Raw genomic sequence first — 27,696 nt, forward strand, 5'->3', positions numbered from 1 at the left:
CCTCCACCCCCTTCTTTGTACATAAATAGATATGGAATAGCCAAATAAATAATTCATCAGATTGACATAAAGTAATAAATACATGACACATACCGTTTGCCAGAATTAAACAGAAAGGACTCTCTGTATTGGTTTCTTGAAAGTGCAATTTACATTTTAAGCGAAGAATAGTTTCAGTGGAGGAGGGGGCAATAAAAAGAACCCTCTGGTCTTGTATTTTTCTTTATTGGAAGCTGAAGTGGATAATGCTGTGTTTTTACATTAGGACCGATGTCATAAAGTACTAAACATATTCTACAAACTGAATAGTCCACAATGTTCAGTTCTTTGCATCAACCAACAATAGGGGCTCATACACATTGCAGCAACCCAGGAACAGACTGAAATCACTTAAAGGAGACATATCCTATAAAAATTATGAATGTACCAGTGAATTATACTCCTCTAGATATAGAAGGATTGTACTTAAAAAAGTTGTGTTTCCTGCTGATTTATTGAGAAATTCCACAAAAACCCCACTAGCCCCACCCATCTGTTCCACTTCCTGCTGGCTGAATTCTCTGGATGAGCTGGGGAGCCCTCCGTACACTGCACTGTAGGATAGGAACCAATCAGCAGCTAGGCTGACCTGATAGGGAACTGAAGCCTGTCTTTGCTTGTGTGACTGCAGGGCTGTGATTGGCTCTCCCCCTCCTACTGTGCTTCTGGCAGGGACCGTTAGGACACGCCCACTCTTCATTTTAAACTTGGACAGAGAAGTGATAGGATCTATAGGGAGCTCCAATAAAGGGGCCATTTTTACAGAAAGGATTAATTTTAAGCCCAAAGGGAAACCAGCACCGTATATTATTCATAATTGCCTACAAAATTAGGGTTTTTCCCATTTATCCAATATGTCTCCTTTAATGGGTTTGTCACAGCGCAGAGCAGAACCACCAATGTGTAGAAACCCTATGTGATGCAGTATGAATCTTTTAGAACAGGCAGGGCAGGGTGCAAGTGTGAATGATTTCAACATTCAGGCCAAAGTCAAAGATCCAATTTCCATCATATCCTTCAAATCCTGATACCACCTAAAAAAAGACTGGCTTAATGATATCTGGAATCTGCAGCAATGCCAGTTAAGGGTGAAGACACATGGAGCTACTTAGTAGCAGCTACTTGTCACAGCTACTTGTCATGGCTGCTAAACGCCAGAAAATCCCCTGCCATAGACAGTACTAAGAATTGCCTCTGCTAAAACACACGTAGAGACAATAATCAGTAAATGATCAGCATTGTGTATTTTAGTAGCCGTGACTAGTAGCTATGTGTGTCTTCACCCTAAGGATTCTAGTATAGGATCAACCTACGGACAACTTGAACATTTCTGATTAACTGGGTGAGAGTTTGCAGAGACCACTATAGATCATATACACTGTACTATAGCTTGCCAAAAATTGAGCATTTTTAAAGGAGAAGGAAAAGTAAAAATCACTGTGGGGTGCCAATTGTTAGGCACCCCTAGTTATTACAAACACACAGCTTTCCCTATGCTGTACAAAGACCTCCAGAAAAACACATTTTTGGGAAGGACACATTCTAATGAATCTAAAATAGATGTCTTTCTGCACCAAATGACAAAACTTTCCTAAACTTGGCGCTATTTATGTTTCTAAAATTCGCCTAAAAACGTTGCAGTTGATGATGTGGTGACACTAGGCTATCCTACCCCCTCTGCTTGTAGGAGGTGCTTTGGGCTCTGTTGTCCACTACAGACCAACAGCGTATTCTAACTGCAAATAAAACATGCAGGCTATAAGGCTTCCGTTTGCACCAACACCTGTATAAGTAGGGCAGTGATCCCCAACCAGTGCTTGGTGAGCTACATGTTGCTCCCTGGGGCCACCAAATAGCCAATCACAGCCCTTATTGGCACCCCCAGGTACCCTTTCATGTTTGTGTTGCTCCCCAACTCTTTTTACACATGAATCTTGCTCACCCGTAAATCGCGATGAGGGACAATCACAGCTTTATTTAACCAAAGCCTAGTTTTTGCCATCCAGTTATCTCAACTAAAGACCATATTAGCTTCCGTTTTACTTATTGGTTTTTATTACATAAGGTGATAGCATGATGAAAAGGGAAGGGGATGGGAACTGGTAGAAAAGAAGGCAGCACATAAGCCGCAGCAGTAAAGGAACACAGGCGGGGTGGATTGAACCACCTGTAAACATGAGGGGGGAGGAAGGAGCTGAAAGCACAGTCACAACTCGCTGACAACCATTTCAGCGCTTTTAATCATTCCTACAGCACCTTTCTGTGCACCAGTCACCCACCATCCTCACTCTCTCCCAGTCACCTACACAATTCCTTCCTCACAACTGTCTACCTGGCTGTGTTGACAGGCTTGCGAGCAGCGAATGCTGGTTAATGTAGTTCACTTCTAAGACTCCCTCCCTTGCAATAGCACTGTCCGAACTACAACTCCCATGAACCATTTCCGTGCTGTCAAGTCCCAGTTCCTGTTGGATCACGTGACATTCAGTATGGCTGCCTGCTGGCTGTAGCTGAATAGAACGTACAATTGGCTGGGCTTTGACGTTTTTAAATTGCTGGAAGGAAGAACAGTCCGGGGTCCGACATGCAGAAGATCAAGTCCCTAATGACCCGCCAGGTATGGGCTGCTCTGGGGTGGCAGGGAATCATGCAGGGCCAGTGTGGGTAGGAAGCCTGGCCTGGGAGAGAGGGAGCCTGTCAGTGGGGCCATGGGCACTGCAGATACCGTGCTGCTGGGAGATTACACTGAGGGGCAGTAAGGCTTGAAGTGAGTACATGTATGGGGTTTTGTGTAGATTGTGCCTGTCCTGCGCAAAAGTAATATGTTCTATGGCTTCTTCTGGTGTTAATATTATACATGATTTCAGTAAACAATGGCAGATAAAGGGGTAGTTCCCTGTGATCTAATAGACTGGGGATCACACTTTGCCACTGCTGTTTTGCCAGTAGAACATGCATTGCACAGGCCTCTTACTAAGCTAAAATGTTAGAGAAAAAGGTGATGTAGCTGTACTACAACTCTCGAACTGCGCCTGTGACAATGTTAAAACAATCTGGGCACCGCTGGTTCTTAACTAATAACAGAAGGTTTAATGAATAGTTCAGTAAATAAGAGCTACAGGTATGTGATCCTTTATGTGGAAACCCATTAACCATAATTCTCAGAATTACAGGAAGGCCATCTCCTAATAAATCTCCCAAATTACAGGAAGGCCAACAACTAATTTTAAAAATGATTTATTTTCTTTTTTTTCTGTGTAATGATAAAACAGTAGCTTGTACTTGATGGTAACTAAGCTGCATGAATCCATATTGGTGGCATAGAAATCCAAGTTACAGAATTATTAATTATCTGCAATGCAGCTGCGATCTGATAGCCCTCGCAATCCGGACAGAACCGTATCTATATATATATATATATATATATATATAATCGATCAAGAAATGGGCCACTCCACACAGGTCTTATCACAAAATTCCATAGTTTATTTGAAGATAGTGAAGAACTACATTATATATATATATATATATATATATATATATATATATTATATATATATGTAGGCAAACAAGGCTTAGGTGGGTGGCCCTTGGGTGTCTATATAATCGATAATTATAAAAAATCCTCCCAGTTGCTGCCAGATGCGTCCTGGCCAAATCCGTTGCCGCAAACCTAGGGTGGCACCAAATCTAATACAGCCGTGACTGTGGATGGGTTAAACAATGGTATACACTAAATGTGCCCCCCAAGTACTGTAGCAGCCCCCACCAGCTTCCCCCACCTGCTCTTGTAAACATAATCAGTTGCTAATTCTGGGACACTTGCTTAAAGGTGTAGTTCCCTTTTAGAATTTCCCCTTTAACTTTTAGTATGATGTAGACAGTGATAAAACAATTTGCAGTTGGTCTTCATTTTTTCAATTTTTGTGGGTTTTCAGTTGCTTAGCTTTTTGTTCACTAGCTCTCCAGTTTGGTATTACAGCAGCCACTTAATTTTCTGATTTTAGTGGTTTCTGAGTAGAGAGTTGTTAGTTCAACAACTCTATTTGAAGGTCAAAGTGCTAGTGCAAATGTTTATGAAATTCCATTGCAACTCCTGTAGAGTCAGTTAACACTAGTGTTGCTGACTCTCTGACTCGGAGAGCTGTTGATCCCAAAGCCTGGTTAGAACTGCTAAAAAATACATGAAAATAGCAAAATTGCTCTGACGATCACTCAGTAGGTTTCATCAATTCATCTTTGGGTTTAGATCCCCTATAACTGAGGCCTTCCTCCACATCAGGCCCTACAGCTCATCCACACTCTGGCTAAAGGTGGAGTCCAAAGAGACTTCCCAAAGGTCACAGGTTGCTACTGGGGACTTTCTGAACATTAGGGAAACTTAAATAAATCTGCCAATGCCCATGCTATTTCAGTTTGACTGCTGAATACTTCAAACTTACACAGATATAGACATATATATATATATATATATATATATAGAGTGAGAGTCCGATGTAGCGGCACTCACCATACGCAAAAGACAGGAGCCGGGTGCATATCAAATCTTACATCCACTCCATAAATAGCACTCACGGCTTATAAATCAATAAAAAACTTTTATTAGTTTTCCATATCGACGCGTTTCGACCCACTAGGGATCCTGATGACGATCCCTAGTGGGTCGAAACGCGTCGATATGGAAAACTAATAAAAGTTTTTTATTGATTTATAAGCCGTGAGGGCTATTTATGGAGTATATATATATATATACTCAACTTCAATAATTTTTTGAGGCCTGTCTAACTAACCCCTGCTCTTAAATACCACATTAGCAAAAACACTTTTTGTTGAATATTCTAAGATTTCAGCACTAAGAAATCACCATGGAAACCGTTTCCAGCTGCAGTTCCAGTTCCTACTTGCAATTTTCCAAGATGAGTGCAGAACCTAAAAACAGCCATACATAGGCCAGCCAGGTACCCTCTTCATCCAATCAGCCCACAGGCAGAATGGATGGAGATTGTAGGGGGGCAACACACAGTATGGCTTTTTTGTTCTGACCTCTTGTGCAGAGCAGCTGCCCCTCTGCACTTCTGCCTCTTTTGGTACCCCATGAATTGGCCTACATGGTGCATTGCAGATTTTTCAGCCTATATTGTGCATTGCAGATTATCTAACACCCTTGGAAATAGCTGGCTCAGAGTGGAGTGTTTTTGGATTATATTCTCTATTGCAATTTTTCTCCATCTTCAGTGTTATATAATTATTCTCTCCCAATTAGAAATGTGAGATTTTGAATACATTGTGAGTGATGCAGGAGACACAAGTGAATTTCTACTTTACTATGCTTTCTGTTGAGAAATGTATGTAATTCTGTTTTTATCCAGAAGATGTTTCACCACTTTTTTTAATGCGTACAACTGTTTTTTTTTTTTGTTTTTTTTAAAGGGTTCTAAAAGTCCACAGGACAGTTTCCATGATCTTAGCCCAATTGAGAACTTGCGGACTCCTACAAAGGTGAGCATTCAAAAGCTTGGTTATACCAGGTTTACCAATTATATATTTCATTCTTCTTGACTTAAAGGGCAAGTCAACCCAAAATATTCTCTGCCTTGGTGGCTCTGGCATTTGAAACAATGTAACAGAAGCCACCAGACTGACAGACCCGGAGGAGACCTTTGCAAGATTGTTTAAAAAGTAACAGCCAGGAGTTCAGCAAATTTTGCTTTCAAATAGCAATTACATTTACAGATAACTTTTAAAGCATTTTTTAAAGCATGTTATTTTTGTTTGACATGTCCTTTAAGGTGGCCATTCACAGCCTGCCAACTCTGTCTAAAAGAAGTGGCGGGATGTAATCCCACTGCATTCCACCTTGAGGTCTACCAGAGAATTTAAAGTGATCTACTGGTAGACGGTGATCTATCTTTTGGGCACCCCTGGATTACACTATCCATTATTGAGAACTGGATAGCTGAAGGCCTGTTGAAGCAATGTGGCTATATAAAGCTGATGTTACTATAGGAGAATGCACAGTGTCTTGTCAGTAGTTTTGCTTACAGTAAACATTTCAGATGATGTGTAGTAGAGCCTATTATCTTAAAGATACCTGCTCTGATGGTGAGTTTTGGATCACAATCCCTGTCATAAAGCACACAGCTGTTAGACTACTGCCACCCGTGGGTGATTTCGGCCTGCAGATGAGCACAGGCCAAGAATATCCTTCTTTATTTGCCTGAGCCTGGTGCAGACACACAGGGCGCATTTTGGTGCGGAACTACACATTTGAGCAGTTCTGCACCCAAATCGACTTTGTGTTCCTGCGGATTTTTGGCCTGTCAAGAATCTCCCACATGTGGCAGTAGTCTAATATGGAAAGGCAGCAGATACCTTTAGAATAATACCAGGCAGTGCACTATATTCCTCATTGTTTTCAGCACCAATAAACTTTTTATTTTGATGTTCATACCTTTTAAAATTATGAAGGAAAACAATTGGCAGAGGCTGTTACTTCCTGTGTTGGCATCGCCTCCGTTTCCCCTCAGGAATATATACATGATCCATTAGCCTGATGTGCTGTATCTTGCTCATTGTGTGTTTCATCTTCATTGTCAGAATTGCATTTGCCTTGGATTTATTAGGTTTGTTTGGTTCTGTATTTTTAATGATTATTCTTAAGCTTCTGATATGTTAAAGCTATGTATAGCAAAACAGTTAATTTTAATAGATGCAATAGGTGCAGCTGTCCTTTATTATGTGGTCTTGATCATTAATTAGAAAGCTTAAGCTTTTCAAAATAAGTTCTCAGAATATAGGCTTTTAAATGAGAATCATTTTGTAGTAACTCCGGCTTCTGAAACAAAATTTGCTACACATCGCAGAAACCCCTCATATAGCTATCATTGTAATCTGTTCCTTCAAAAAGTATGAATAAATACCATTTTTATATGCTGAAATCCATCCAGCAAAACAGTTCTTCTCTTTCTGCGTCATTTGAAACCCTGGCAGGGGAGGAGGGACTAAAAATTTGATGTTACAAATTGTAACAACCTCTCCATAGACAACATGCAGAAACTATATAATCCACAATGCATTGCACTGTGATGTTCCTTTCCTTATTGATATCACATGTGCAGGGAATTGTTGGATTTAGGGGATGCAGGCTGAGAACAGGGGGTGGGGCTTAGGTCATTGTTTCAAACCATATTATTACATTAAAATCATGAAAAATCTGCATATTTTTTAATTGATTTATATTGCAAAGTTACTTGGAATTATGTGTACCTTTCAAAAAGATTTGTGTTTGGGTGGAGTTCCCCTTTAAGCTTATGATATGTTAAAAGCTCTGTTACAGATATTCTAAGTCGTTAATATGTGAGTTCTCAGGAAGGGGCAGAATATAGGCTTGTAAATGAGCATAATTTTGTAGTCAGGCCTGAGTAGTGGTTAAAACTATTCAAAAACAAACATCAGGTCTTTGGACTTAAAAATATAACCCTTTTTGAGCTCATTCAGTTGGACTTACGCAGAAAAGGTGTATAAACACTATCTGAACTTCCCGAACTGAATACAAATGCATTTTTTTTTTTAAACACAGACATACCTGATTTCACAGACTGAAAGGAAACCATGATAGCCTGTGCTCTTTGGAACCAGTTCCACCCCCCTTAGGCTTACAATGTAATACAAAACTGTCACCTGTCACCAAAACTTCACCTTGTTCCATTGTAAAGTGATGGATACTTAGGGGGGGAATTCACAAAAGTGGTGATATTTCGACAAAATGAAAGTGGAGATAGATTTGTCGGATTTTCCACCTAATTCACAAACATCTATCTCCACTTTTGTGAATTTGTCTTTTAAAGAGACAGTTTTCAGATTTTGTCATTTTCCCGACATTTTGTTTATGAATTTGCCTTTAGCTGTTAGTAAATCTGTCGGTGCCATCAAACCCAGTCCCAAATCTACATGAGCCTTGGAATAAGGATTTTACCAGCAGAATTTTGCATTTCATTTGCCATTTGCCATTTCACTTTGGGGGCATTTCCTGATGGGTAATTTTAGTTTGCCAAGGAAAACTATACATCATTTTTTCTGGACAAGCTGGGCTTTTTAATGTTTTCTATATTTCTGTGTAATTCCACTTCTGTAACAAGATTTAATTGTCTAAATACCTTCTTCTCTAGCCCCTACTCATTACTGGGCAGCAGCAATCCAGCCCCCACACCAACATGCCCGGTGAATAGAGCTCCAACTAGGGGACTAGGGCCCACTGGGTTTTTATCCAGTGCCCTGTTGGTGCCAGTCCAACCTTGTACCCCAATATCCCAGTTTGGGTGCCAATGTGTATGTGCCACCAAGATTGCTGCTGGGAACAGGTGGGGGTCAATGCTATCATGCAAGCTCTGTAGTTCTGGACATGCTCTGGGGGCACAGATAAGTTGGGGCAAATGTCAGTGAAGTGATTAAAGAGGGGGCACTGCTGCTGAAACTAAAATTTTGCCTGGGAGGCTTTAATTTTCCTTTAAATAAAAATGAATATATTCACTCAAAATGTTATTATTGCCTCATTCATTAAGCTGAAACTAGCATAACAATGCAAATGTGAGGGAAAAAACGTTTTTATATAAAACATATCAATTCAACTTTTTGTTTAATCAGTGTTTTACTTGTTTATAAAATGTCAATGAGGCTTTTTGCACCTATTGTTTTAGGGTTAGAAAGAGACACCCCCCCCCCTGGGGCTCACTTATCAACTTTCTCAGATTCATTCTCCCTACTTATTAAACAGTCCCCCTAGTTATATAGGTCTTGAGCAAACAGCAGGCTTCTCAGTTAGGATACACCAACTGCCACTATGTAGCAAATAAAAAACATCCTATAAGTGGGAGGAGGAAGGATAGCCTAGTGGTAGGGAGACCGCCCTGTGACGACGGGGTTGCAGGTTCAATTCCCTCCACCGGGGTCCGCCTCGTGACTGCCCTGGGCACGGTCACATAACCTTCCAACGTAAGGATATCAGCCTTTAGAAATAGGCTGGTGGAGCGATGTCCAGATTTTTTTTCAGTGGCTGCATTTACATTTCCTCACAAATCCTCTCTTTGTATTTTCAAGGGAATTGTGTTGTCCATGGCAGCTGAAAGCAACTGTCACAGGAAAAATCTGTTTCTTATCACTGGCAATAAGAAGCCAATTGATAGGTAAGCTGAGCTTCAGCACAGGCCAATGGGGCCACCAATGCCGCTACAATCAGCGAGTGCATTTTAGGGTTATTTTTGGGAATTTGATTAGGATATATGGAAATAATCATAGAACAGAATCTACACTGGGGAGCTGATAGGAGAGTAATGGAGATATTCCCTGAGCCGTATAATAGTGCCAAGCTGGTATGTAATACAGGAGATATCCTGTGAGTGCTATCTGTTATCCCCTGCTGGTATATGGTACAGGAGATTGAAAAAAAAAAAAGTGGAGATAGATTTGTGCGATTTTCCACCTAATTCACAAACTTCTATCTCCACTTTTGTAAATTTGTCTTTTAAGCAGACAGTTTTCAGATTTTGTCATTTTCCCACCATTTTTGTTATGAATTTGCCTTTAGCTCTTAGTAAATTTGTCGGTGCCATCAAACCCAGTCCCAAATCTACATGAACCTTGGAATAAGGATTTTACCAGCAGGATTTTGCATTTCATATGCCATTTCACTTTGGGGGCATTTCCTGAGGGGTAATTTTAGTTTGCACAGGGAAACTATACATCATTTTTTTCAGGACAATCTATCATTTTCTTCTATATTTCTGTGTAATTCCACTTCTGTAACAAGATTTAAGGGTCTAAATACCTTATTCTCTAGCCCCTACTCATTACTGGGCAGCAGCAATCCGGCCCCCAACATGCCCAGGGAATAGAGCTCCAACTAGGGGACTAGGGCCCACCGGGTTTTTATCCAGTGCCCTGTTGGGGCCAGTCCAACCCTGTACCCCAATATCCCAGTTTGGGTGCCAGTGTGCCTGTGCTGTTTGCTGATCCCCAAGATGGCTGCTGGGAACAGGTTGGGACCAATGCTGTCAGGCAGCTCTGTAGATCAGGACATGCTATGGGGGCACAGATAAGTTGCGGAAAGTGTCAGTGAAGTGATTAAAGGGCACTGCTGCTGGTAAAACTAAAAATTTGGGAGGCTTTACTTTTCCTTTTAATAAAAATGTTTACAATATATTCACTCAAAATGTTATTATTGCCTCATTGATTAAGCTAAAATCTGCATAATTATGTAAATGTGAGGTAAAAACTTTTTATATATATAAATAATATATATTATAAAATTAAAAACTTTTTATATATAAATTGAACTTTTTTTAATCAGTGTTTTACTTGAGGCTTTTTGCACCTATTGTTCTAGGGTTAGACAGAAACTTGTCCCCTAACAATAGTCTGCTAATCCCCATTAATATGTTAACGACCCCCCAATGGGGCCCCTACCTTAGGTGTGAAATGGAGACTGGGGGAAACAAAACAAAACAGAAGAGCTCAGAGTTACACTGAGCTTTACTCCATTTTGAAAATGTCGGGGAAAAATGTCGTGAAAATGTTGTATAAATGTCATTTAAACAACAAATTCACAAAAGTGTCTGTAAACTGTCTTTCTTTCACCAAAAACAGAAAAGTGACGGTTGAGTCGGAATTTAGGTGGATTTCTGTTTGTGAATCTGGAGAAAGTGTTTTCCACCAGTTTTTCCACCACTTTTACTCCAAAAAAAGGGCTCTCTCCACTTTAGTGAATTCCCCCCATAGGGGGAGAAAGCCCTTTTTTGGAGTAAAAGTGGTGGAAAAACTGGTGGAAAACGACATTTATACGACGTTTTAACAACATTTTTTCCCGACATTTTTCCCCGACGTTTTCAAAATGGAGTAAAGCTCAGTGTAACTCTGTCAGATCAATTCTAAGCTCTTCTGTTTTGTTTGGTTTCACCCCATTAGGGGGATCATTAACATATTAATGGGGATTAGCATCAGAACAATAGGTGCAAAAAGCCTCATTAAAACTCAGTAAAACACTGATTAAAAAAAGTTTAATTTATATCTTATATATAAAAAGTTTTTACCTCACATTTGCATTGCTATGCTAGTTTTAGCTTAATCAATGAGGAAATAATAAAAATTTTGTGTGAATATATTGTAAACATTTTTATTAAAAGGAAAAGTAAAGCCTCCCAGGCAAATTTTTAGTTTTAGCAGCAGTGCCCCTTCTTTAATCAGTTCACTGACATTTGCCCCAACTTATCTGTGCCCCCATAGCATGTCCAGAACTACAGAGCTGCTTCACAGCATTGGTCCCAACCTGTTCCCAATAGCCATCTTGGTGGCACAGACACTGGCACCCAAACTGGGATATTGGGGTACAGGGTTGGACTGGCCCCAACAGGGCACTGGATAAACACCCGGTGGCCCCTAGTCCCCTAGTTGGAGCTCTATTCACCGGGCATGTTGGGGTGGGGGCCGGATTGCTGCTGCCCAGTAATGAGTAGGGGCTAGAAAAGAATGTATTTAGACCTTTAAATCTTGTTACAGGAGTGGAATTACACAGAAATATAGAAAACATTAGAAAGCCCAGATTGTCCTGAAAAAATGATGTATAGTTTCCCTGTGCAAACTAAAGTTACCCCTCAGGAAATGCCCCAAAGTGAAATGGCAAATGGCATATAAAATGCAAAATCCTGCTGGTAAAATTCATATCCCAAGGCTCCTGTAGCTGTGGGACTGAGTTTGATGGCACCGACAGATTTACTAACAGCTAAATGCAAATTCATAAAAAAAATGGTGGGAAAATGACAAAATCTGAAAACTGTCTGTTTAAAAGACAAATTCACAAAAGTGGAGATAGAAGTTTGTGAATTAGGGGGAAATCCGACAAATCTATCTCCACTTTTATTTTGTCGGAATATCACCCACTTTTGTGAATTCCCCCCATTGAGTCCCTTTGCTTTCCGTAGTGAGTGGTGCACAGATTCCCTGATTCCGGCTCCAGCTTTATCGTTTCTATGCAAGGTTAAAAACAGATTTATAACCGTTGGCCTTAGCTTGGGAATGAATGAGCCAGTATATCAAGTCTCTAATGACAATGGTCTCAAGGTCTTCTTTAAAGCAATCCCTTGCAGCAGGCAGTGTCTCTCCGAGTAAACTGCTGCTGGTCAAAGAAAAACTTTCAGCAGTCTACTTAGGCATATTCAGTGTGTCACTGCCAAAGGTGCACAATTATCTTAAAACCTAAGAATACAAGAACACCTGCCTTAATAGCTACAGACCACTCATGTCTGAGTTAAAAAAGGTTTTAAGAAATAGTTTTTAATTTAATTAAGGTGACCATGCCAGACACCCTTGATCTGCTACAGTGTACATACAGAACAAACAGATCTACAGCATCTGGAGAAACACAATACATATGCTAGAATAGGGTGTGCAACATGGGTACATTGTACAAGATGGGTACAAATAAGTGCCAGATGCAGAGAACACAAGCAGTCTGTCCCAGTCCTACAGCATCTGCCATTGTGATTGAGTGACATGGGTGTAAGAAAGCAGGGTCTAAAAATAACATTGGACCTTGTACAAGTATGGGACCTGTTATCCAGAATACTTGGGACCAGGGGTTTTCTGGATAAGGATCTCCATATCTTAAGTGTACTAAGAAGTAATTTAAACATGTAATAAACCAAATATGAGTAATTTCCCACAATAAGGATTATTTGTTACATTTTATTATAACAGAGAAAAAGGAAATCCTTTTTAAAAATTAGAATTGTGTGATTAAAATGGAGTCTATTGAAGATGGCCTTCCCGTAATTCGGAGCTTTCTGGATAATGGATCCTATACCTCTACCTACATGACTGAATAAAAAGGGTTCAAGACAGCAGAAATCGAGGCAAGGCTCACACAGCAGACCTACATGGCTGTATAAATATTGCATTTAAGAATATAGACAAAGAGAAGATGGAGGCTCAAGGGTTCCTTTATGTCTGCAAGTGCAGTAGGCAACTCCGCAGTGAGTTGTGCCAACAGCCATTTTCATTAAGGTTGCTTGCATCAAAACGTGCTCTCTGTGCTTCTGTATAGTTTGGTGCCAGTCCTTCTGTTCCGAATCAGGCACCGCTGTGTATATTGATACAGGGGAACCCTGGAGCTACTGCCACCTCCTGATCAGGCAGTAGCTCCAGAGTTCCCTCAGCACCTAAAGAAATTAAAGAAATTATTCAATATATTTTCTATAAGCTCTCATATTGTGTGGTTTTTCTGTGTCTTCCCGCCCTCATGGTTCTTTTAAACGTAGCTTATCTTACTTCTCACACGCCTTTGTTCTAACAATATCCACAGGTAGTAATGTATTGATGCATGTTGTAGTTTATTCTGAGGTTATGCTACTGTTGGTTTTGTCATTTTTATGTTTTGTGGTGTAGAAGTTACCATAATAGAAGATAGAAAAATTGCCAGAAAGGAAAAAAAAATTACGAGGCAGAGAGAACAAAAATGTAACTTAAAAATTTAAATAAAACTTGATACATTAGAGGTTTAAAGGTGAATTTAGATGGAAGTTTTTTTTTTTTTACATGTCCTCTAGATCAGGGATCCCCAACCTTTTTTTACTTGTGAGCCACATTTAGATGTTACAAGTGTTGGTGAGCAGCACAAGCATGAAAAATTTAATGAAATTAAAATGATTTCTACAGTGTAGGTGACTTTTATTTTGCTTGACAAACACAATAGAAAACAATTTGGAATTATTTCTTAGGGTGACAGGTCCCCTTTAAACAGCGACTCCTGCATTAAACATCTCTTCTAAAAATACTGTATTTCCCAGTGCATGTTTTAAAATAGCAGTCACCTTATACTGGTTCATTTCTGGATCCTTAAAAAGCCATTAAAGATCTGTAGAGCTACTATATTGGAATAGAGCAGTACAAATGACTCTTTATTTTGCTCTAATAAAATAAGTAAAATAATGTGTTACAATGAATAGTCAATGGTAAAATGGCTTGAGGCTTGTTCTGCCAGCAGGGGGCAATAGCACATAAACAAATGCAGTGTAAAAGAAAACTTATCTAAATTGGAGTTTAATGGATATAGGCTATAGTTTACGTTTATGATTTTGTGTAAGCCGTAAAAACAAATAATCACCTGTCTGTAAAATATTTACAATCTTTTACATTATTTTATGTTGCTTTCTTTGTTGTTGGATAGGAAGTTATAAAGGGCAGTGTTTTTTTAGGGAGAGATGAGCAATTGTGGACCTGTTTTTAAAGGGGGTTTGGAATATCAATATATCTTTGGCAGTAATGTGCTTTTCAACAGAAATGGGTCTATTATTAAATATTTATAACTTTTTTGTAATATTCTCAAAAGTGTTTGAACGGGGCTGTCAGGATAGAGACTCCTAATGTGTGTTAGGATGGCACACTAAAGCTAAGCTCAGAGATCCTGGGTACTCTCTGTAGGAAATTACATATTAGTTTACAAATAAGTGCAAAGGGGTGAAACAGACATGAGGGTTTTCATGTTTTTTTTATTAAAAACTTCACAGGGAGAGAGAAATGGAAAGTCACAGATTCAGAGAATGGAGAGAACTCAACAAAGACAAACATTATTACATTACCCCTATATGTAAATAAAGGCACTAAATGGTCCCTTCTGGAGATGTGAATCCTTTATTATATTTCCCCATAAACATTTAAGCTGTAAGGTATCCCCTGCAATATGTGATAAAGATATTCACAGTAACCTTGTAGTTGTGTGACCTGCAGCCTTGTGTGTTTATATAGCCAATGGCAGATACAGCTATATTCTCCTATATCTGTAATATTATTATGAGCCAAGTGGGGCCCTGAATAAAAGTTACTATCCAAGGGAGGGACTTAAATGAAAACGTACTCTTTTAGATGTAAAACCAAATAACACTTTGTCTTTATTTGTAAACTACCTTTATTTGCAAAACCTTTTCTGATGAAAATATGCATTCTATTTCACTATTCACCCGCCTTTCTACCAGCTTGTCTGTCTGAGCAGCACTCAGCCTATCCATCTGCCCTTGTGCTTTATACAGTATCACAGCAAGCTAAGGGGCTCACCCACTCTCTCCAAACTCAGCTCCATCTCATTGCAGGATGCTCAGCATTATGTTAATTGATACTAACTGATTATTTAGGTAATTCTTCCACTTGACAACTTGTTAGTTGCTAATTTATCTAAGCATGACAGGATTTTAAAAATGCTGTGGCTTGTGCACCTGCCCAACTAATTTCGGCCTGCTTTCTGTTTATAAAGGAGGAGCTACGAGAACTTCGTGAAAGGGCCACAGATCCACAAGCACAACAGGAGTTAATTAACAGCATTGAAGATATATATTTCTCCAGCGACTCTTTTGATATTGTAAAATATGAGCTTGAGGTAAGTAAAAAGGGATATATTATAGTGAGAAAGGCAAAGGGTTATTTTGTGGTTTATGATGAACATGGGAAATTCTCCCCTGCAGGCCCTTTAAGACTGTCGCTCTGCTGTGTCATTTTTGATAACATCACTTAAAGCGGATGTAAAGGCAAAAAAACAATATTGCATATATTGCTTGTAAACCTATAAAGAAGCATATTTGCAATGTACTGAATTAGAAATGTTCTACTGTGTCCGACTGCATGGAGCAGAATTCACTGTTCATCTCCTTTTTTCTCCTGAAACTGCGTACAGGAACCCTTTCCCAGCCAGCTGGCTAGAGCAGTAAGAAAATGGATCAGCGCTGCTCTGCATTCTGAAGGGCAGGGAAGCACAGCGGGGTTCTTTCTCACTGAGAATAGCCTCAACAATAACTAAACAAATGAAACAACCCTGCTCTGCTTCCTTGCCATTCAGAATGCAGAGCAACGCTAAATGTTTTCTTACTACTCTGGTGGCTGGGAAAGGTTTTCTGTTGCTGCTTCAGGAGGGAAAGGAAACAGTGAATTCAGCCTCCACATTATCATTTACTTTAAAGAAAATGTACAAAATTTCTCATTAAAGTACATGCAATATTGTTTTTTTGCCTTTACATCCCCTTTAAATAACTTTAATTGATGTAAGGAGAGGATTTAGAGGTAATTTTTTATTTTGTTGCATAGCAACACTGAGGGATATCAGAGTTAAACCTACAATATGCTGCACGTCTTATAGAGCCTTTTAAACTACTTCTTATAGAGTCCTTCCAACTACCACCTGGTTGCTGGGGTAAATAAGTCTCTAGCAACCAGATAGCTTCTGAAATACAGTTGCTGAACAAAAAGCTAAATAACTGAAGAATCATTAAAATGAAGCACAAGTGCAAATTGTATCAGATTATCAATGCCTACATCATTCTGAAAGTTAATTTAAAGGTGACCTACCACTTTAATCAGCTGCTTCAGCTACACTCTGTTTTAGTATTTAGAACAAGGAATGCAGAGAATTCAAACAATGAGACAGAAACTGTGTTTAATAACAATTCCATTTACAAATATCTTCTAAACCACAGAAAATGTGTATAATTGTACTATAAATGTATATCGGAATTTTCTATCATTATGCTATAGTTTTTGTGTGGAGGACAAAATAAACAATACAATCTGGGCAAGATTAATATCCATTATTCAGTTTTTTTGACACATTGGAATATACTATTTAACTGCACTCCTGGTCATGAACAAGGTCTGCTTTTGATTTAAACTGGCTGTTTTTTTTTTTTTTTTTTTTTTGGATATTTGGAAAGTTAGATGGTAACCATGTGGGAAATCCAAATTTATGATAAAAAAATTATTTCTTTTCTTAAAGAAGTGGGGATTTAATTGAGAATAAAGGACATTTCAGAAACAGTTTTTTTTTTTTTGTTTTTTTTAAAGATGCCATTAGGTGCTATTGCTTATAGCTGGCCATACACGACTTTTCTCTACTTAACAACCAGTTTCAGTGTGATCTGAGTGACAAAAGTGTCAAATTATTGTAAGGTTAGTGTGCACCGATCGATCCTACATCTAGCAATCTTTCATCCGATATTGGTCAGAAAATCAATTAGGCAGGTTTGAAAATCTTCATCTTTAATGAAATTTGCTCATTGTCCAATGTTTTCTTTGATTGTACAAATCTTAAACAATCTTTTCAGGATAAGCTTGGTCCTACGGTAATGAAAAGATCTTTTAAAGCTCTGTAAATGGCCAACTTTACACACGGCCACAAAAAGTTACCAACTTCCATTTGTGTTCTGCTTCTGCAGTGCACGCTGCCTCTGGTTCAGCTGACTTAGCTTAGTGTTCATATGTTTATTATCTTTAAAAAAATGCCTGTATAGGGAATGGGAATATGTTGCTAATGATTTTATGCTATCCTGCTGCATACAATGCTCCTTTCTATTGAAAGGTCAAGGGAGACCATTTAGAAAAATATCAGATATCTGCTGAAAGTCAGACTTTTCTCCATCCAGAGACATGTTTAATGCACAGCGGCTTCTGCACCACAGCATGTAGCATTTTTAGCATACATATATAAATAGTTTGTGTTGACCACAGGCATGGTCATTAAACCTACTGCTCCCATGTGCCCTGCAGACACATTCTATGTAGCTAGTTACTGTAGTGCTTCCCTACTGAGGTGGCATCGCTACTTGCATGCCAGGAGGTCCATCTTCACTTGTCAGAAGCAGTGGATGTGTAGCACAAGCACAATCTAATCTGGAGGGCTGGAAAAAGAATCCTGTCATTATTCATCTTAATAGAAGCTGGATGCCTACCAATTTCCATGCATCTATCAAGAGCTGATTTTCCATAAGAAAGTGTCCTTTTAATCAAATCTAATTGCCAATAGCAGAAAAATCAAATTGCATTCTATTTTTATTTGGGCAATTACGGTAAAGAGCTGAAGCAATGGTAAAGTACAGTATATAACTGTGCACTGCTTGTAGCCTTGAGTTGTATTTGTTAGACATCACTACAGTACTGATTTAGTTCTATTTCATTGGGACCTATTATTTTTAGGCTATACTAGTCCAGGCCAGAGTGCACCATCTGAGCATGCATGTAACTTGTCCAATTGCCTTAGAGAAAAGCATAATGATCCAAGTGCCCCTTTCTGCCACCAACCACTTAGCATGAACCATGGTGCCATTAAGTCCATAACAAATGAGAGTGCCGAAGCGAGAAATTTTCCAGGGGTGGTTCAAAGTTATTGTTACTTTTAGTATGTTAAAGAATGTCCTAGTCCTAGCAACTTTGCATTTGGTCTTCATTATTTATTTTTTTTATAGTTTTTGTATTATTTGCCTTTCAGACTGGGGTCGCTGAAGCCAGCAGCCAAAAAACGATTGCTCTGGGAGCTTACAATTTTAATTTTATTGTTGCTTTTTATTGATTATATTGATTACCTCCTCTTATTTATGTAGTTTCTCATTTAAACCACTGCCTGCATAGTAAGGTAAACAAGACCCCAGCAACCAGATAGCTGCTGAAATTCCAAATTGGAGAGCATCTGAACAAAAAGCTAAATATCTAAGAAGCTAAAAAAATAAATCAAAAGCACTTGCTAATTGTCTTAGAATATCAATATCCATATCATACTAAAAGTTATTTTAAATGTGAACAACCCTAGTGAACAAACTGGTACTTCCTTTATGGTATTGTGGTGTGCCTTAGGGCAGTTCTTTTTTTACTAAATCACAACTTTTTGCTGGAAAGATATTACAGGTATGGGACCTGTTATCCAGAATGCTCGGGACCAAGAGTATTCCGGATAAGGGGTCTTTCCTTAATTTGGATCTCCATACCTTAAGTTTACAAAAAAATCAATAAAACATTAATTAAACTAATAGGATTGTTTTGCATCCAATAAGGATTAATTATATCATAGTTGGGATCAAGTACAAGGTTTATTACAAGGTTTATTACTACAGAGAAAAAGGAAATCAGTTTTAAAATTCTGAATAATTTAATTAAAATGGAGTCTATGGGAGACAGGCTTTCCGTAATTTGGAGCTTTCTGGGTAACGGGTTTCCAGATAAGGGATCCCATACCTGTAAGATGTTCCTAGTGGACACCATAGCAATCTAAAAAGACCTCATACTGTTTCCCTAATACAACTCGAAGGATGCAGCTTGTTACTGCACTATCTGGCCAGTGAACTGAAATATGCCCAAAATAACATAGTGACATAGTGACACAGTAATGTGCAACAGCCATATGTATGTACATGTGGGTTTATAAAATGGTAGCTATTATATTGTTTGTACCTGTTTTGGACCACATACCCCCATATGTAATAAAAAGCACTAAGTTTGCCCAGTAGCAGTAACCTAGTGGCTTTTATTACATAACCCCATTCATTCTGTACATTACCCTCACTGTGGGATACCAATGAAACCTTACACACTGTGTATCATGAACCACGTTTGCCTTGTATTCTCTCATTCCTAATAACCGCACTTATAAAACCCTCTCTGGAATTTGGCTGGGTACATATTGCTGATTCAGTGCAGGGCTGTATCCGGTTTCCCAGTCTAGGTTTTTTGGCTCATTGCATTGCTGTAACACGCACAAGCCGCTGACGCTTTCCCAGGTATGTGCAGAAGAAATCCTATCTCCTTCCATGCACATCTACTGCTTTGTTACTAGATAATTAGGAATCCCTGATGGTACTTCATTGGTAAATCGATACAGACAATTTACATTTAGCGATATCATTCTGTTTACACTGTGATCTCTGTTTGGCTTTAACAGGTAAAGCAGATGCGTACCATTTAATATCACCATAGGGTTAGGTACTTTTTACCGGGTCTTAATACTGTCTAAGGCCAGAGGGCAGGTGCTAATGCTCCTAGAGAGGTCTGGGGCGCAATATTATTATTAATAGCCTTTATTTATACAGATAGTTTATCATTCTCATCCCTGCCCAAGTGTGGTTACAGTCAAAGCAGTGTAAAGCAGCAAAGCAAACCAATACATCACTATAATGCTAAGCTAAGTCTTAAGATAAAGGCCCCCCTTAGTCTTCATTTACCTTCCAGGTTCCTCTGATAAAGCACGTTTCCCTATGTCCAGACACAGCTTATGTGCAGTGTAATGTAATTTGTGCAAATGTTGAGTTACCTGCCTTCCTCCTCTGACTTTCCAGCTTGCAATTTGCTTTCTGGTTGCTGGGGGGTCAGGGTCAGTTAAAAAAGTATTGTTCTTTGAGGCTACAGTTGTATTGCTATTGTTACCTTTTTCTCATAAATTTATATTGGGTTTAAACATACAAACATGGTCTGGTTATTGTTACTTTTTATTAGCGCTCTGTTAAGGCTCTCTCCTATTCATCTTCCAGTCTCTCACTGAATCCAGCTCCAGGTTGCTAGAATAAATTGAACCCTAGCAACCAGATAGCTGCTAAGATTCTAGTTTTATGAAGTGATCAGTTTACTCTGGGGGTCTCCCTTAGTGTTATAATCCACCAGGATTTCATAGACCACTAGGATTTCATAGAAATCCACCAGAATTTCATAGACCACATATTCAAAGTCAGTAAAATGAAACAATTATAGAAAACGTAATTATAATTTTGACTTGCATAACTGTATTGGCTGAATTTCTCCACAGCATATCATATGTGCTTTCATGTTTTATCCATGTAGAAACTCCCCCCGGTTCTGAATCTGCAAGAAGTGGAAGAATACAGAGATAAACTTAAGCACCAGCAGGCGGCAGTAAGTAAAACCACTTGTTTTCCTTTAAATAAGCCAGGCCAGCTTATTCAACTCTCACTTTATTGTCTGACTAGTTATACTAGCACTTTGCTACCAACAACTTGATGTTATATTTCTTCTGGCTTGGCCTTTAAAAACATTAACAGACATTTAATGTCTTAGGCAGTGCAGAACTTCTTCACCGATCTATGTACTATGCTTGCACCCTTTAACAGCTAAAAATGAATATTCTGGCACTGCTTCCTGTCCAGTGCCAGATCCCCTGGCAACCAGTGCCTGCTTGCTGCAATTGTGAATTCCAAGACTGAAGAAAGTAAGATTAAAATAATTTATATAGTGTAAATGAAGTTTATTTTGCTTGAAGAACACAATAGAAAACATAGTAACATAGTAACATAGTAAGTTGGGTTGAAAAAAGACATACGTCCATCAAGTTCAACCATAATGCCTATATATAACCTGCCTAACTACTAGTTGATCCAGAGGAAGGCAAAAACCCCCATCTGAAGCCTCTCTAATTTGCCGCAGAGGGGAAAAAATTCCTTCCTGACTCCAGAAATCTCCAATTAATTTCACATATTATTTTTTTTAAACAAATAAATAATAGTTCTTTAAACAGATACTGACACCAGATATTAAACCTTTTACCTGTCAGTTAGTAAGTTGGACCAAGCATAGATGCAGATACCACTTAAAACTGTCCTGTGCATTGGACACTTAAACACATTTGGAATGAAATCCACCCCATGTGCATGGTGATGCCAGCCTGGATCTAATGTGATCTGGGGGCATGTTGGCCATGCCTTTCAAGCCCCTGACCTTGCCCTGTTTCACTCCTGCCACCTTTCTAGTCGTGCTCCCTGCTGCTCTTCTTTGGATGATAATGGAGGACTTTTGGAGACAATTCTGTGCATTTCAGTGAAGCAGATAAGTTAGGTTTTGGGTGCAAATTACTTTTCCTGCAGGAGAATGAAGAAGAGAGGGGCTTAAGTCAGGCATACTTCTGATAAATATGGGGACATTGACTGTCTGTGACTAGCAGATGCCATTCCTTTGCTTAAGAGAATCAGGATAGCATCAGGCAGTCGGCATTTTTGGCCCAAAATCTGCCCTTGACGCTTGGTCTGAATTTCATAGTTCAAGCAAAGAGAAACGGAACCGGTGTAAACAAGTCTGCACAAGACAAGGCATATCAGGTCCCTGGATTGTGCTCTTTAATTCAAATTCAGTATTCATAGCTTTGTTTAGAGTTGATTAAATCTTAGATGAAATGCGTTCTGCAGTGCTGCGTGCATTCCCTATAAAGTAGCTGTTGTGTTTCATTTACTTTGCTACAATTGGTAGGAGGCCCTAAACTCTCTTTCTTCTTCAAACAATAGGAATTGTTTTTTTTAATTAAGCCCCCAGAAATTCTGAATTCTTTGACACAAAGTAGAACCCTATGTATTTTAGTAGTATGCTTAATAGCTCACTTGTTTCTGATGATCTAAATGGATTCTAGTTCACCCATATCTGGGAACAGTAACACCAAAAAGATAGTGTATAGAACTATGTAAAATAGTATGTACTGTTGTCCTGCACTGGTACAAGTTGTATATTTGCCTTAAAACACCACTATTTTTTTTTATAAACAAAGTTGCTGTGTAGCCATGGAGGCAGCTATCAAATTGAAATAGGGCTAAATGGCACAGGTTACATAGCAGATAACAGATAAGCTCTGTAGAATCACATTGTATTCCACGGAGCTGATCTGTTACCTGCTATGTAATCTACAGTATGCCTTCTGAATGGCTACCCTCGTTGGCTACATAGCAACTCATTTATATAAACTGTAGTTTCTGAAGCAAACACCTTTTAAAACATTTTAAATTTTTTGTGTTACTGTTCCTTTAAGCAGATACGCTAACTTTTATTGGTGTAGTGGTATATTGTAGAGATCCACTAATGGAATTGCAATTCATAATGCAGCCAGTGGCCTGTCAATCAAACTATACTCAATAGGGCACATGTACGTATACAAGTGCAGGGAGCATAGTGCAGTTTCAAGGATAATAACCATGGTTTTATTTATTAATGCAGCTTTTTTCCCCCCAGAATTCTGGTGTCATTGTGGTCATAAAGGGGTAATGCTGCATGCAGTTTGCCAAAATTAATACAAGTGTGCATACACTTTGTCACAAATCAGCCATGGTTGTTTCGAATAATTTAAAACTCTGCCTGGCCTAATTTCTTGTATTCGGCATGTGAGTGTGCAGCTTCTTGGCGGCCTGGAGCAGCAGCGCTTAGGTTGGACCAGAAGGCAGGAAGGGCTGAGCAGTGTCAAGTGCAACGTTAGGGAAGTGCAAGGAGCACATTTTGACACAATTGCCTTTAATAAAAGTGGTTTTATGTGCAAGGGGACCATAACTGCACTTGTGGATGTACATAAGCCCTAATGATTCTTCCTTGGTTTCAGACTGGGAAACCCTTTCATTCTCCTTATTTACACTACAGGGTTTCATCCAGTGGGTCATATAAGATTTAAATGAAAAAAAGTGTGTCATTTTAGTTGATAACCATTTATTTATTCAGTCACAGTGATGGGTTTAGATACTGTCGGATCTGACATATTGCTCATTCTATTTTCAGTCCCATAATAAACTGAATAGAGCAAAGCAAAATGTATTGTTCAGGACCACCTGCAGATATTGCTATGTTCCGTGATGTGGAATTTGACCCTGGTGGGGAGCAGCACATTTCTTACCTTATGAATCTCTCAACTTTTTCACATTTTTTTCAGTCAGAACAACAGCTGACATTATATTTATCCGATGAATATTTAAACCAAACCATTTTATGCTTGCAGTTGCAATCACACTATTTTCAGTCTTTGTAAATGCCCTGTACCAACTGCTCATAAACGGGCATATAACATTGGGGCATTATTGTAGGAAGCACCGCAATGCCATCTTGCTTCCATTGTCTGCTATCCTTGTTGTTGCCCTGGGTTGTGTTTATGCTTCAGCTTTCAGTTTCTAATTCCCTATTTTGCTCTATTGCCCATGCACATCACCTAGGGCAGGGCAAGGCACCAGAAGCAAGATATTGATGTGGTACTCTCTATAATGAACCCCAAGGTGGTGTCCTTTTCTGTGAAAAGGAGCAGCGGCATGGGGTCTAAATTTGGGGTTACCATAACTGGTGAGGGGGGATGCCCAAAAAATTGGTACCATACAGTTATTAAGTCTTAGGGGCATCCACATAATTGGGGGGTTGTAAAACAAATCCTTGTAGTTTGCCTTTTATCTCCAGTTTCACTTTGGGTCACTCTGGTCTGGCCCTCTTTTAGCCTGGGTCATAACATGTGCATATTGTGTATTGTTTCTTGCACCCTGTGGCAACTGTGCCCCATGCTGTGTTCTTTGAAGACTTAGTACTAAAGAAAAACATTTTTTTTTCTAGACAGTGCAAATGATACATCCCGAAGGCACAATGATTTATTGAGAGCTTGCGTCATAACAACATGAATTCATTAGGCTTTTCTTTATAAAACACATATATGATGCGCATATCTATTGTGCTCCAGTTCTGATTGCTGTTTCCAAACACATAAAGCTGATATATAATGAAGCTAATGGGTACAGCGTAGCACTTACTAAACTATAATAGCAATGCCTTTTTGTGTTTGTTCTTTCTTAGATACAAGTTACTTGCACTTCATCCATCCATTGATTGAAGTGCTGCCATTTGTTTGACACTTGAATAATGAATCAGAAACGCATGCTGCTTTGCTAAAATCTAGTGCTCTCCTCCAAATCACTGGATCTTGTCAAGTGCTTGTTAATGCTGACTCCGTTTTCCTCCATGAATGCCTCTCATATAGTGCACATTTGTTTTGCAGGTATCAAAGAAAGTTGCGGATCTGATTCTTGAAAAACAACCTGCATATGTCAAGGTAAAAATAAACAAATCTGTTTCCTTTTAATGAATGGTTGATACCAGTTGGTGTTCTCATATATGCTGATTCCTAGATGGCATAGAAGGTCTGAAAGAACAGATAGGTACAGGTATGGGATCCCTTATCCAGAAACCCAATATCAAGAAAGCTCAGAATTATGGGAAGGCCATCTCCTATAGACTCCATTATAAACTTATAATTGTAATTATAAAAATGATTTTGTTTTTCTCTGTAATAATAAAACAGTACAGTGTACTTAATGGTAACTAAACTGTATGAATCCACATTGGTGGCAGAACAATCCTATTGGGTTTATGTAATGTTCAAATCATTTCTAGCAGACTTACAGAAAGATAAGATCACTTATTTGGAAAAGTACCAAGTATTCTGGATAGGGATCCCCTACTTGTGATAACAATGTAGCCTGCTTTTCTGCTTCACTGACAACCTATCAAAGTTTTTAGGCCAGTGGGAAACATTATTATAATTATAACTAATTCATTAAAAAAATAATAGCCTATTGGAACGTATTGCAATAGTTAAACTTCTTGAATTTCCATAGGTTAAAAAATCCTGCCTAAATTCTCCTTTTTAAAAACTTAAACCCCTAAATGTTATAAAAGGCATTAAGTTTGCCCAGGAGCAGTAACCCATAACAACCAATTAGATGTTTGTTTTTAAACAGGTGACCAGTAAATGCTATACTGCTTTTGGGCAAACTTTTATTACATAACCCCCTATTAGTCTTGTAAATTTAAGCAGCTCACCCTGCAGATTTGTAAATAGTCCCTTTTGCCTTCATGTCTGTTTTTACTTACCTAGATAGCAAGCTCTGCAGAGATCTAGCTCCTCTTACAGCGTTTGGCACAACATTTATGTTCACACTTCTCTAAATTTCTAAATACAATAGAGGGTCAAAACATTCTGAAATGTTTTCAAAATGCTCTCACCAAATCTTGTGTATGAGAAATGTCAGACTGTTTCCTGGCTTTTTTGTTCTCTGATAGTTATCAGAGTAATGTAAATGCCCAAGAATATGTTTTTGGAACTGTGCAAGTGTCCCATTGACTGGAGAAATCAGAACAACTCTTAAAAGAGAAGGAAAGGTATAATCACAGAGGGGTGCCAAATTTTAGATAATGGAAGATGTTGAGAAGATGGTGAGCTTCTACAGACTTATCCCAGGCTGGTGCAGTTTTTAGTGAACAGGAACAGGCCTGGGGTAACAGTTAAGTGATTAACTTGGCACCCCCCTGTAATTATACCTTAATTCTCCTTTAAGAACTCTCAGATATATGGTTTGCATAAACCTGGTTATCTATACATAGCTATATACTTAAGCCAGCCTGTTAAATATGATTCTAAAGTTTCAATCTGGAATACATTCTCTTCAGTATATTGCATCATTATTTCAAGCTAAAACCTTTAGTTAGAAAATTAGCTTTAAAGCCTTATTCATTTTATCTTTGATATTATTCGGCAGCTAGACTGCTGTTCTGTTTAGTGTGAACATAGCACTTTGCAAGTTTGTTTTTTCTCTAGGATGTAATATTTAATTATTACCTTCCTTTGCCTTGCGGTGTCATTAATTTCCGAGTCGTCTGTCCATTCTTTTATCTATTTTCTTGCTTGCAGGAAGCATAAAGTTCCTTATTAAGTTTAACTCAATATTTTTCAACACCAAAGTGCCTGTCATCTATAGTCCCTTTTTTTTATTAACTGCCGTTTGAATGTATTATTATTAATAAGCAGATGCAATTTCACTTTGCTTTCTATCAATTACTTCCCTGCTTCCTGTGACAAGTGATATTCCATTTAGATTAGCAGATTTTCACAAATAAATAAAATATGTAATTTTCATTAGAATGGGGTATAAATTCACTCTGAAAGTTATTGATCAGCAAAATGATCTTATTGCAAGTCTAACCACCATGCCAGTAAATCCTTTGAGCGGAATTATTCCATTTTAATAGGAAGGTGATATCTTCAATTTTTCCTACAGTAAATAGATATGACAGTTATGCATACATTATACCAAAACCATTCCTTATCTGCATTCTTATTCATCTGAGCTGAACCTTCATATTGCCGCCCTGTGTTGAGGCGTTCTTTATAAGCAACCATTGGACAGGAATCATCCCATAGCTGATACAGATGTTGAGACGTTAGAGTGACAATTTCACGCTTTAAGAATGCTTATCATCATCATTATTATTATTATTATTATTATAAATGATATAGCACTAACATTCCTTGCAACACTTTACAGAGTAAAGAAATACAAATACAAGACATAACAGCTTACATATTTAGCCAAACGTGCTAAGGTGCTGGTTTCATTCTGAAATAAAAATTATTGTTTTCTTTAATAATGGCGCAATTGGAGCTACCCATAGATCCGCTTCAGTCCCTGCTGCATTTTTAATAAGGGGTGGTCGTGTCGTAATGGTCCCTGCCAGAAGCACAGTAGGAGGGGAGTAGCCAATCACAGCCCTGCAGTAACACAAGCACAGACAGGCTTCAGTTCCCTAGCTGCTGATTGGTTCCTATCTGATTCCGTATACTATGGAGTAACTAAATGCTTACCACTATCAATGATGGATAGGCTATCTTTGTGATTATTTAAAGATGCAAAATAAACTATTATTCTTAAAGAGGTTAGCTTGTTTAAGTTTTCACCGGAGCAGTTACAGTCTGTTTCACATATGGTCAGCTGTCTGAATTATACTGTGTGTTTCACTGCCAGTAAAGGAATTGCAGTTGTGTTCTTCTTTCTATCTAAACTTATGACGGATGTAGCACACAACATTTGAAGGAGGTGACATCTGTTTTGTTGACTAGAGTAAACAGCTTGATGCTAATCCTGTATTTGAGTGGTTTACTAAAAAAATTATTCTCCTGTTGCCTCTTCATGATGACCCAACTGACATGATAACAATGCACAAGAGGTGCTATTTTTCAAATCATGGTATTCTACAGAATGGGTGCAATTTTAGAGATGCCATGAATGGTGGTTACAA

At 38.6% G+C, this 27,696-nt stretch overlaps 1 protein-coding gene across 2 annotated transcripts in view; it reads left to right on the plus strand.

The window, feature by feature from the left end:
* The first annotated feature begins 2,517 nt into the window (after positions 1-2,517).
* Positions 2,518-27,696, plus strand: part of vps50 (VPS50 EARP/GARPII complex subunit) — a 105,516-nt gene continuing 80,337 nt past the window's right edge. For both annotated transcript variants that reach the window (NM_001114244.2, NM_001016219.3), the window contains 5 exon segments: positions 2,518-2,656; positions 5,470-5,538; positions 15,335-15,457; positions 20,668-20,739; positions 24,620-24,673. In NM_001114244.2, coding sequence (NP_001107716.1) covers positions 2,624-2,656; positions 5,470-5,538; positions 15,335-15,457; positions 20,668-20,739; positions 24,620-24,673 — 351 coding nt within the window. In that variant the 5' untranslated portion in view covers positions 2,518-2,623.

This window comes from Xenopus tropicalis, chromosome 6 (genome assembly GCF_000004195.4).
Source record: "Xenopus tropicalis strain Nigerian chromosome 6, UCB_Xtro_10.0, whole genome shotgun sequence".
NCBI lineage: Eukaryota > Metazoa > Chordata > Amphibia > Anura > Pipidae > Xenopus > Xenopus tropicalis.